The sequence below is a fragment of the Triturus cristatus genome, chromosome 2_1 (genome assembly GCF_964204655.1).
Source record: "Triturus cristatus chromosome 2_1, aTriCri1.1, whole genome shotgun sequence".
NCBI lineage: Eukaryota > Metazoa > Chordata > Amphibia > Caudata > Salamandridae > Triturus > Triturus cristatus.
In genome coordinates this window covers 1,149,114,368-1,149,127,347 of record NC_140581.1, presented here as the reverse complement: position 1 = coordinate 1,149,127,347, position 12,980 = coordinate 1,149,114,368, and the positions used below count along the sequence as shown (strand labels likewise).

General features: G+C 48.5%; 1 protein-coding gene across 1 annotated transcript in view; it reads left to right on the top strand.

The window, feature by feature from the left end:
* Positions 1-12,980, top strand: part of EXOSC3 (exosome component 3) — a 28,813-nt gene that overhangs the window by 8,507 nt on the left and 7,326 nt on the right. Inside the window, exon 3 of the mRNA XM_085636587.1 lies at positions 7,188-7,339. Within this exon, the coding sequence (XP_085492713.1) occupies positions 7,188-7,339 (152 nt within the window). The remainder of the gene's footprint in view (positions 1-7,187; positions 7,340-12,980) is intronic.

The following is a 12,980-nucleotide window of genomic DNA, read 5'->3' as shown; positions in this document are numbered from 1 at the left end:
AGTGCTGGGCTTGGAATGTGCTTTGAAGTCTGTGCAAACCTACTAACTTGCATGTTTTAGGGGTTTTCATCAGCTCTTCTCTAATCTTTTCCCATACTTAAAAAGGTTGAAAATGTACTCCTGATAAAGGCAGAAATAAAACTTCTTCCACGGGTGGGGAAAAAAGTGGTTGGAGGGAAAGTGAACTTGTAAAAAGCTCATCAGATTTTCACACAAGAGAAATCTAAACATACATATTTGCTTGTGCTAAAATGCAGAACATTTTCTGGGAATACTATTTCCTATCCTACTTGTGGAAATTATGGTGAATTCATGAAAGCTCTAAGCCTGCATTAATGCAAGGGCATATACCATGGGTCCACTTTTGTGACACTTTTTAAGAATTGGCCCTTAATTAGGTTTTGAGTATTTTTTTTTTTTAATTAGGTCGAGCCTACTGCGCTTGCACTGTCAGGCGATCTGTTGTAGTTATTTTGTGTGGTCTGACTCCTCCCAGGCTTTTGGATTGGCTTTTGTTTGTGTCTTTTTAAAATCGTGGCATACAAATGGCTAATGGTGGGTGTATGTTCCACCTTTTTTCAATTGTTCACACCCATGGAAAATTGCAGCGGCAGTGAGCAGTGGCACGCACGGTGGGTTCTCCGGCATGACGTACGCTTTCCTCTGACAGCTGTTCCTTTTTAATGTACATTTTTACAATTATAAAGCGTGGGCACGGGTGATAAAGTGATTTGCCCAGCTTCGCTAGATATTGAGTGACGCTATGGCTCGAACTCTGATCCCGAGGTCCGTAGTCGGCAGCTCTGATTCGGCCGCTCATTGGAGGAGGGGGCTGGGTAGAGCTGAGGCCGCTCTGTGTGTTTTTGTTTTCTTTCCTGTCCTTTCTTTCATTTTTTCCCCTTGCATTTCAATCTTTCCCCATGTTTTGATTTATTTAATTTTCTCCCAAGCCCGCCATCCTTTTTTCTTTCCTCTGTCCTTTCTTTTCTTGCATGCAGTACCAACCTTTTCCCATGACTTTCGTTCCGTTCTTTCCTCCTTGCCCCTTTGTTTTGTCTCTTCGATGCCTTGGTTTCGTTGTTATCTTTACACCATTTCCTCATTGTATTTGTCCATGCTCTTCCTTCGTCATAAACCATATGTTCTATTATCTCCCACGCGTTTCTTGCTTTTATTCACTTGCATATTTTTAATTTTCTATATCCCTTGCTGTTTTCTGTTCTTCCATGCAGTCTTTTTTTTCTTCCATGCAGTCTTTTATTTGTTGCCCTTTTATTTTTTTTTCTTTCAGTCTCTTCCTCTGTGCTCGCCTTGTCCCTCCCTGCCCATGCCTCTGGTCTTCTCCTTTTCTCCCCTTATTTCTCCCTTTATTTGTGCATATTTCTGCACCACCAACATTATGCAGAGGTGCTAGAGCGCTCCAAAGGCTGCATTGGTCTGCATTAGGTCATCAGCAGAGATGCCTCGGCAATCTCCACTCTCATGCTCCCTTCCTCCCCCGCGGGAGAGAGCATCACCATTCAGCAGTCTGGGTCCTCACACCCCCTCCAACTTCGGACAGTTCCAGTTGGGAGACCTCACCAATCCATCCAGGCCCGACCTACCCTCCCCGGACAGCGTCAGCAGCTCCCCCTCACCCCCCCCCCCCATAGTGAAATGTCACCCAAGTGGACCTACGTGGATTAAGAGTCATTGATAGGTGGGAGCAGCAGGGCTCCAACGAGGTGTCACTTTTCAGCCTGTGTTTATGAGGAATATATTAATGTGGAAACAAAAACAAGTGTATTGGGGAAGAGGCTGCAAATGGGGTGCAAAGTATCAAAGTGCACCATTGGCCACGAGTGGGGTGCTCTGTGCTGGATTAAATATAGAGTTAGTCTCTGGGGCCATGTGTGCCAAGCATCAGTGTGCACCGGGAAGCGCTTGTTCCAACGAGGTGCTGTTGTGACAAAAGGTAAAGACACAGTCAAGATACACAGTGTTCTGTTTCCGACACTGCATGACGTGTGAGGCATTAATACACATCTAACATGGAAAGCAGCTGAGAGACGATAACTCGTTGCATGCTGTTTTTTCCAACCTCCCCTCAGACAGCGTGAACAGAGAGGCCACAACAGTCCCGAGCCAGCCTCCCGCTCCCTGATGGCATCGGCTGAGAGGCCTTGGTAGCCCGGCCAATCCTACCTCTCCACAGAGCATCAGCAGAGAGGCCTCGGCAGCTCTGCCTTCTACCCCCCGTCCCCCCCCCCCCCTGCCGCATTCAGACAGTATCAGAAGAGAGGCCACGCAGCCCAGCCCTCTTCTGCCCCCCCAACCACCGCCTTCGTACAGCATCAGCAGAAAGACCTCGCAGCCCAGCTCTCTTCTGCCCCCCAGACCCCGACGCCGCCTTTGGACAGTATGAGCAGAGAGGCATAGATGCCAAGGTTTCAGATTGCTTGTGTTTGACATTTTCATAACTTCACTTTAATTCTGAGTGGCATTCAGCGATTATGGGTGACACTTTGTTGCAAGCAAAATGAAGACTGGGTAAACGTAAACATCAGAAACTACATTTATTTCCAAAACTAAATTGACTGCTTCAGGTGACATTCGACATCTTGAAATCGTAAATAAAAAAAAAAAGGCAAGGCATACATGTGGATACGTTCTCGCACTGGGCCGCCATAGCAACCTTGAATATTACAGCACGCTGTATTTTTTTTTTTTTTTTTTTTTTTTTTTTGTTGGTACTGCTCTGTAGTATTGGCAAAGCCAATAGTTTGACAAGCCTTTGCCAAAGCGTGTATCCTTCTGAGTTAAATACACTGAGTAACCTCATACTGAGTAATAGTGGCGGTACATATAACATCTACAATGGCAAATATTGTGTCTTTAAACACTATGTAGTAATAAATTCATCTTTAACTTCAATTGAATTCTGGGCTGCAATGCTCAGTTTAATGAGAAGGACCGTCTAGCCTTTTTCAAGTGTCTAAGGCCTTAGTTTTAACAACAGTTGAAATCCTCGACTGTTAGTGTGGGGCCTCTCAGTTTTAATGTCACTTGGGGACAGGCTGTTGCCAATGTGGGGCGTGTATGTGTAATAACAGTGAACACGTGGTCAAGTACTCGTTTTTTGGGGGGCTTACAGCTGTAATGACAGTGGGGTTCACTTCTAGATTGGTTTATTACAGCAGTGTTCCTGGCTGCTAATAGTCGAAGTATGTTTCGCGGGTTTGAAGCCCATGGGCAGGGAAGCACATCCACTAATGGATGCCAGGTATGTGGGAGAGCCCCCACCCTGTTCCTGTTTGCCAATAAAACATGGATAATGTTACAGCGCCTCATCAGGGGTAGTAAGCGCTGTATATAAATGTAATTACTCTAGGGAGAAAAGAGGTAAAGGGAGCTTATCGGTAATCGGTTTATGCACCAGCAGCAGAGTGTAATGTGCTGTCAGCTCCGCATTTCATCGGCCCAGAGTCTGCAATTGGAGCTTCACACTTGTTAATAGTCCTTCCTGTTATTTGCAGTGCTGGATATGCCCGTGCTTGGGCCCTTTACACACATAAAATATCCTTATTGGGCACTTTTGAGAAAAATGTTACTGTGGGTCACATCGAAGTGTGTTGTCAGGGAGGGGCCTTTAAATAAAAAATCGGTAAAAGTCATCCTGAGGCCATATGCCCTTCCAGATTACCCCTCAGCACTTCGCCCCAATTTAACACAGCAAGGCGCTATCATCAGCAGCACTCGGGAGGTCCCATTAACAGGCACTCCTAAGGGCAGGAGCCCTTTCACATTCTGCACCACAATGGGCGCCTACTCACTTTGTACTTCAGAGTCAAAGGGGCAGGGCTGTTGGCTGCAGTCCACACACAACGAAAGTAAATTAAATTAGGACTGACTGGAGTGCAGCACAGAGCAAGCCCCACCTCAGGCAAGAGACTGAAAAGCTGAGACTGGAGCCGCACACACACTTCAAGTAGATTCAAGCTATCCTCACTGAAGAGGGGTGAAACTCCGGAACCGGTCCTAGGATGCTTGTTTCCGGTCTAGGGAGGACCTGGCTTAGCAGTTTGAGCTGGACTGTTCCCATGAGGCACAGGTTCAAGACTGATTTGCATATGGCAAGGTCTAAACTGGGGTAGCATGGTGAGCAAAAGAATGATGGATTTAACCCATATCTCTTGACTGGGGGTGAATGTTTTGATTTGTTCTGCATTCTGGCCATCAGTTGTGTGTCTTTTGCTTCCTCGCCCTAAGTGCACCGGGTATGCCCAGACGTGGGTCCTGGGTTCACTGTGCCACTGGATTCAAGCTATCCTGGCTGAGGAGGGATAAACCCCGAAACCGGTCGTAGGGTGCTTGTTTCCGGTCCAGGGATCACCTGGCTTAGCCGTTCGGGCTGGACTGTTCCCAGGACGCTCAGGGTCAAGACTGATTTGCATATGGCCAGGTCTAAACTGGGGTGGCATGGTGAGCAAAAGAATGATGGAGTTAACCCAGATCTCTTGACTGGGAGTGAATGTTTTGATTTGTTCTGCATTCTGTACATCAATTGTATGTCTTTTGCTTCCTCACACACTTCACAGCGACACTTACTGGTCTGTGGAACTCTGTGAACTGGCCGGCCAGCTGCATGACTGATTCACCCTGTATGTGGTTCAGAACTATTGACTCGCTGTGGCATAATGGCTCTGCACTGGCTGACTGCATTGCATCCTCCGTATCAGTTGAGGCACACTACTCGCGGGTGTCGGTGGGTGCAATAGGAGGCACATGCGAGCTGTGCAAAGCTAGCCTATAGGGGTGTTTCTGTGTGACACACTAGTCTGTCCTTGTGTGATTGGTCAAAGTCAGACTGACTCGCCTAACGTCTGTGCTGATGCCACTGGTGTGTCGGGTAAATTGGCTACATTGTGGCGCTGCAAGCTCAGCTGAGCCAGCCCCGAACCTGCCGCAAGCAGTGTAGGTCACGTGCTGCCATCAGTTTGCTCAGGAACACAGTGATACAAGCACCCTGGACAGTTGAGGAGGCGCTATCAATGCGTGACTTCGCATTTCAGTGTGCTGATGCGGACCACCACACTGAAATGCGTTGGTCTAAGACTTCAGCAGCCCAGGCCCTAGCCAGTAAAAAAACATGTTTTAAGGGATTTCCTGAACTCTATAAGACCAGGTGATTTTAGCAGTGCCCTTGGTACAGGATGGGACAGGCGTCTGTACCGAAAATGCTCTATGTCCGAACTCTGAGGGTTTACATTTTTCCTGAACCAGGAAACCTGCTGCAGTTCATCCACGACACTCTATATAACTCCAAGACACTCCTTTCCTCACTTCACACCAATCACTCTATGCTACACCACTCCACTCTATGCCACTCCACACCACTCAATCTATACTACGCCACTCAATGCCACTCAACGATTCTCTATGCCCCTCCACTTCACTCCACAGCACTCACTATGCTACACCACTCAATACCACTGCACTTCAATTCACTTCACTCCACAGCACTCTACCCTACACCACTCTACCCTACTCCATTCTGTGCCACTCCATGACACTCCACTTCAGTTCACTTTACAGCGCACTCTATACTACACCACTCTACGCCACTCCACGACTCTCTATGCCACTCCATGACACTGCAGTTCATGCCATACCACTCACTCTATGCCACTCCACTCCACTCACTCTATGCTACGCTCTACCCCTATTCCACTCGCGACACCCCAGCACCCGCCTGCTTTTATTTCAAAGTAATGTATTTATTCCAATTACAGCACGGTCCACTTTAACTATAGTGGCTGCGCTTTAATTACCAGTATGGGCTGCTTTCACTGTGGCAGCCGCTACAGAAGCGTTTGAAAAAAAATATTTTTTTCACTTGGGGTGAAAGCACCATAGGCGCTTTCACTTTTATTGTTGGTCACTTTAATGTCTGTCACTGTAATCAGCCAGAGAAGGAATCGACCAGAAAACAAACAATTATTTGCATTGCAATAGGTCTCGCATTTACACGAGTTTAACCTATTGGCATTGTAGATGACAATGTCTTTTTTTATGTTTTAAAAACCAAAGCATAAATAAAGGCATTGTCACTTACAATGCCAATAGCTCAAACTCGCGTAAATGCGAGAACGATTGCAATGCAAATGCTTGTTAGAATTCGTCTCTCTCTCTTTAGCTATAGATTAGCTTCACTGTGAGTGACGACATTCTGCTCTTTCACAAGGAGCAAATCAGTACACAGTCGTTTTGTTCCGTGCCAGAGACTACTTTGGCAATGTGCTTTTTGAGTCCCAAAAATATTACTGCTTTTTGCCAATGTTTGTTATAATGATGAGGGCCTGGCAGCTCCTACAACAATAACGTTTTACAAAAACCTTGTCAAAACAAGAAGCATATTGACAAAGCTAAAAAGCTGACCATCAATGTCTGATCTATTGGCTTTTCCAATGAATATTTTAATTTTTCCCATAATCTTGTTGAAACTGTTTGCACTGATTTTTCCATTATGAATATTTTTTGGGAATACTAACATACATCAACGCATTTTAGTAAATAATGCATCCTAGAAATGGTACCTAAAATTTCACAGTAGTTTAGCAAAACGTTTTTTACCTAGTTGTATTTTTTTGTGACTATTTAATTTGAAAGCAAAGACTCCTCATTCTTGCTTTAAAGCTTCTGCAAATAGTTGAATCTAATCGGAGCATTCTGGGAGCATTATAGATGGCCTCATATTGTTGAACATCTCAATCGTGTGTACACTTTTTTATACTGGGATCACTGTCAGCAGTGCAGTCCAGTCTTAAATTTCCTTATAGTGCTCACCCTAATACTAACTTTAGATTAATGAACCATAAATCCAAGTTTGAACAGTATTAATATATGGGCACAAATAATACATTAACTGCAGACAGTGCCCTACCCTGAGCCATAATGTGGTACTGTAAACTGGCATTCAAAGAGTTTGTGCTGCATGGGGATGGGCCTGGGGTTGGGCCTATCTTCGCAAGGACAAAATAAACTTGAAAACGTGTTGTCCTTGACCCCAAACAATATGTCCTGTGATTCGGGTTATAGGACTTCCACATCCCTGAGTGCCATTGTGCTCTTTATTAAAATGATCCTTCTGCTGGACATGTCTTTATATATCACATGGCTGTTGTGTGATCTGTTTTATTTAATTTCAGGTTGGAGATCTCATTTATGGACAGTTCATTGTAGCTAATAGAGATATGGAGCCTGAGCTAGCTTGCATTGACAGCTGTGGAAGGCCAAATGGGATGGGAGTGATCGGACAAGACGGCCTGCTTTTCAAGGTTTCGTTAGGCTTAGTCAGAAAGTAAGTAATATAAATGCATTGTTCACTGTTGGCATTGTCTTCAAATAGTCACAATAATACTTGGAGGCGGGGGGCACGTAAATTATGGCTTTGGTCCACTTTCTTCACTGCAGCCTAAATAAAAACATTCCTTCTCTCCACTATAGAATACTTCATTGTAAGATGCAAACCACGCGTGTTTATGTAGGCCATGAATGTGATGCATCACAATAGGTTTCTTCCATAGTCAGCCACTGTTACAACCATAGTTCCTTAAAGCTGAAGCTCAGCAAACGTTTGTCACAGGTTTCGGATTTTCTGGCAAATACTTGGGTCTGGTTTTGCTCTGTTGAGGTCCAATACTAACATAACTTAAGGCCTTGGATGACTTCTATTTTTGTTGGTTCTGAGAACCCTCACACCCCACTTAAGTTTAGGAATCACCTCCTGTTAAAATCAGCAAATAACAAACTCTGGTTATTCAGTGCATAACTAGCAGACACTTCTTGTTTTGCAGCGTGAATCTTTCTGGATTCACTATGCTGTGCATTATTCCGCGATCTTGTGGTTGGGTCCGGATTCGTAGTCTTTCCTTTGTTTTTTTTTTTTTTTTTTTGTAGCCCAGGTGGGCGTCGACGTCCACCATTTGGTGCACCTCCCGTGACGTCGTCGTGCTTCCTGCGGAAGTCCCACCTTTGGGGCGCCATCTTCAGATTCTTTTTTCCGCCGTTGGGTCTGGATCGTCATCGGGAAGCTCCAGAAGTTCACTCGGAGGAAGAAGGAAGAAAAGCGAGTTTCATCGATAGAATCAAGAGAAGACATCAGGAAAGAACAGATTTCGACAGGAACGCGAAGAAAGAAGACCAGCGAGCCTTTTTCTTCGACGACCTTGGAGAATGCACGCTCAGAGACCCTGAGCGAAATGGACAAGACGCCATTCAAGTTCTGCCCAAACTGCCACCACAAGTTCGCGCAGAAAGACCTGCATCCGGTCTGCAACCTCTGCCTACCGGTGGATCATCAGAGTATCGACTGCAACGCCTGCTCAGTCTTCGCGCCGAAGACACTCAGGGTGAGAGAGAGGCAGAGGAGAGCCAACGCCAACATGGAGGGCCAAGGAAAACCCCCGACACTCTACGCGCTGGGCCTCGACACGGACGACGAGGACAACGTCGCCGAGACAGCCGAAAACTTCACGGTCGTAGAGACCGACAAGAAAAAAGAAGACGAGGTAAGAGAATCGTCGAGCGCAAATCAAAAAACACCTCAAACACGAGGGTGACTCGAGAAAAACTGAGTCAAGGTCCACGTAGGGAGCCCCGGCGCCGAAAACTTCGACGTCCAAAGGGGGAACTTCGGACAAAAGGCCCAGCGGATCCTTACAAAAGGACTCCCTGGCGCAGAAAGACGCCGAAAGGCAAGGGTCGTCGAAATCATCCCATGAAACGTGCCTATCGACGCAGAAAGAACGTTCGACGTCGACGCAAGTTTCATCGAAAAGACCCGCGGTCGACGCCGAAAGCATCTCCGAAATGGAGAAAAAGAAGAGGCGGCTCGAGGCCGAAATGGAGAACATCCTTCAAAGGAAGAAGGAGTTCGACGCCAGGATGAAGGAATTCAAGATTCCAACGGTTTCATCGGCGGACGTCGGCGAAGTCGAGGATGAGTTCGACGCCGAAGGGCTGACAAGGGACCTCGAAGAGGAAGAGGAGCCCTATTATGAGGAAGAAGCCGAGGAAGAAGACCAACAATCGTTCTTCGAATCGGCGACATCTACCGGCAACGACGTCGAATGGCAAGATCTCGACACCGAAAACCCGGAGGAGGCCGTGGACACGTACCCCTCGAGGCCTTCGCCACCCGACGACATCGGGGTGTACAATATGGTGGTGAAGAGCGCAGCAATGGCCTTCGGCGTCAAGCTCGACGAGGAGAGGCCGAAAGCAGATTTTCTCGTCGAAACACTGCTCCCCATCCAGACTAGGAGCCAGTTCCTCCCCATGCTACAAAGCGTGATGAACCAGGGGAGAGAAGCCTTCAAGGAGCCTGCCACCTGTCGGTCGATCACGCCCAGGACAGAGAAAAAGTATAAACACTCCTCCCTGGACCCACCTTACATCAAGGGTAGCGTCACCGCAGACTCCATCATTGCCTCCACGGCCAGGAGAAGGGCCAACGTGCCAGCAACCTCGGGCCCACCTCCAGATAAAGAGAGCAGGAGAATCGACCTCACAGGCAGAAAGGTCGAGAGGAACGCCGCAATGCACTGGCGCATGGCGAATTCAAATGCACTCCTAAATAGACACCAGTACCAACACTGGGATGAAATGGGGGAGCTAGTAAAGCACCTCCCCGAAGAATACCGCCAGAGAGCCTCTCACCTGGTAGATGAAGGCAAGAACATCGCCAACTCCTGTATAAAGACGGCGTTGGATGGGGCAGAGACTTCAGCAAGACTCATGGCCATAGGGGTCACAGAAAGGAGGCATGCATGGCTAAGAATCTCGGGATTCAAACCGGAAGTGCAGAACAACATCCTTGGCACCCCCTTCAACGGAGAGACACTGTTCGGAGCAACGGTGGACGAGAAGCTCACCCAGCTCAAGAAGGAGAACGAGACAGCGAGGTCCATGGGGGCCCTGCAGCTGAGGGGAATGAGACGAGGAAATCCCTCGAGGAGACCCTACGGTAGGGGTGGAAGCCAACAGGGGACGTCGCACCAGGCGTTCCAACAAGGTCAGCAGGGCGAAGGTCACGGACAAAGTCAGCAGAAGCAAAGCTGGCAATATCAACCTCGGGGCCAGTCCTTTCGAGGGAGAGGGAACGGACGTGGCCAAAGGAGGAGAGGGGGCGATCAGCCCTCCTCGAAGTGACTCAGCACGCAAGAAGACGCCCACCCTCGTCAGGCCCCCAAGGGTGAGGCGCAAAAAGGTGTCATCAGGGGGAAGAGAAGATTCAAGAGCCTACGAGCATACGTCACCGGTAGGCGGAAGGCTGAGGTTCTACCTTCAGGAGTGGCGGCGCATAACCACAGACAAGTGGATACGGAACATCGTGCAGTACGGATACTGCGTAGACTTGGAGAAAAGACCTCCAAACAGAAAGCCGAAGGGAAGACAGAGATCGGCCCAAGAACTGGCAATACTCAGAGAAGAAACACGGAAACTCCTGCAAAAGGGAGCCATAGAGACAGTGCCGTTCAGGGAACGCAACAAAGGGGTCTACTCAAACTACTTCGTGGTTCCGAAGGTAGACGGAGACCTCAGACCCATACTGGACCTCCGGTACCTAAACAAGTTCGTCAAAACACAAAGGTTCAAAATGACTTCACTGCAGGAGGTACTGCCACAGATAAGAGAAGGGGACTTCATGGTCACCGTGGACCTCAAAGATGCCTACCTTCACATCCCAATAAACAGAAGGCACAAGGGCCTTCTAAGATTCAACATCGAACAGGAACACTACCAGTTCACAACCCTGGCCTTCGGATTAAAATCAGCACCAAGGGTCTTTACAAAATGCCTGTCGGCGGTAGCGGCACACCTACGAAAGCAGGGAATACACGTATACCCCTACTTGGACGACTGGCTGGTCAAGGCAAACTCACGCGAGAAGTGCGAGAGGCACGCAAAACGCGTAACAGACACCCTCACAAATCTGGGGTTTTCCATCCACTGGGGAAAATCGTCGCTGGAACCGGAGCAGGTAAAGATTTTCCTGGGGGCAAAGATCAACTCCCTACACAATACGGTAGTGCCCAGCGACAGGAGGACAGATGCTCTACTGAAGGAGACGCAGCTCTACCAGAAGGGGCGAGCTCTGACAGTGAGGGCGGTGAGCAAGATGATGGGAATGATGGCGTCCTGTATCCAGCTGGTGCCGAATGTACGCCTGCACATGAGACCATTCCAGGAATGGCTGCAACAGCAATGGTCACAAGCAAACGGAAGTTGGGAGGATCTAGTGGTTGTTACGCACGCAGTGCAGGAGGAGATAACTTGGTGGAACAGGGACAACATAACAACGGGGAGAAGCCTGACACCACCAAGCCCAACAGTGACCATTACCACGGACGCATCACAGAAGGGATGGGGAGCGCACATGGACAACCTCAGGGTGAGGGGTCTATGGGCTCCAGCGGACGCGGTCCGCCACATCAACTACCTCGAGTTGAAAACGATACTGCTAGCCCTGAAGGCATTCCAGAAACACCTGTTCGGCCAGAGAGTGTTGATACAGACAGACAACACCACGGCGATGTTCTACATCAACAAACAAGGGGGGACACAGTCGTTCCCCCTCTCATCCCTAGCTCAGGAGATTTGGAGATGGGCCATACCGCTCAAGATAGATCTACTGGCAATTCACCTGCCAGGAAAGGACAATGTGGAGGCAGACTGGCTGAGCAGGCAGACCTCAGCATCGCACGAGTGGGAGCTCAATGGCCAGGAAACGGAGAAAATCTTCCAGAAATGGGGGACTCCCACAATAGACCTGTTTGCAACACGCCACAATGCAAAATGCCGAAGCTTCGCGTCCAGGCAACCAGATCAGCAATCCAGGGGAAATGCCCTATGGATAAGCTGGTGGAAGACATTTGCCTACGCCTTTCCACCGATACCCCTGTTGCACAGAGTGCTAGAGAAGTGCAGAACCAGCAACATGACTCTGATCCTGGTGGCCCCACAGTGGGCGAGGCAGACATGGTTCTCACAGATTCAAGAAATGGCGCAAGGCAATCCGTACAGGTTCGAGAGGAAAAAGGACCTGCTCTCAATGCAAAACGGAGAGGTACTGCACCCAGAGCCAGAGAGCCTCAACCTGGCAGCATGGCTCCTGAAGACCTAGAGTTCGCACACCTAAAGTTGCCTCAGAGCACCATGCGAGTGCTACGGGAGGCAAGGAAACCTACTACAAGAAAGTGCTACAGCGCAAAGTGGAAGAGATTCACGGTGTGGTGCAGGAAAAAGGGACTGCAAAACAGCATGACAAGAGACTCAACTGTGCTGAGGTACCTCACACACCTTCTAAAGAGTAACCTCTGCTCGAGCTCCCTAAGGGTACACCTAGCAGCGATCGTTGCCTACACCAGAGGTGAGAAAGGTGGAAGTTTCTTCACCTCGCAGGTGGTGAAGAGATTCATGGAGGGAGCCAAAAGAATGGCACCCCCGAAAAGGTTGCCGCCGCCGGCATGGAATTTAAACGTGGTTCTGACGGAGCTCATGAAGGCGCCGTTTGAACCCATTCACAAAGCCACTCTACAAATGTTGACGATGAAAACTGCCTTTCTAGTGGCCATTACCTCACTACGCAGGGTGAGCGAGCTTCAAGCACTAACGCTACAGGAGCCCTACATTCAAATTCACAAAGACAGGGTGGTCCTCAGGACGGACCCCCACTTCATGCCCAAGGTAGTGTCGGCGTTCCACATGAACCAGACTATCCAGATACCGAGTTTCTTCCAGAACCCGACTACAAACGCAGAGAAGGCCCTGCACACCCTCGACGCCAGAAGAGCGGTGATGCACTACATTGAAAGAACCAAGGAACTCAGGAAGTCGAAGCAGCTGTTTGTGTCCTTTGCTACCAGCTTCATGGGTAGACCAGTGACCAAGGGCACCATCGCTAGGTGGATTGCCCTCACTATTCAATTCTGTCACAA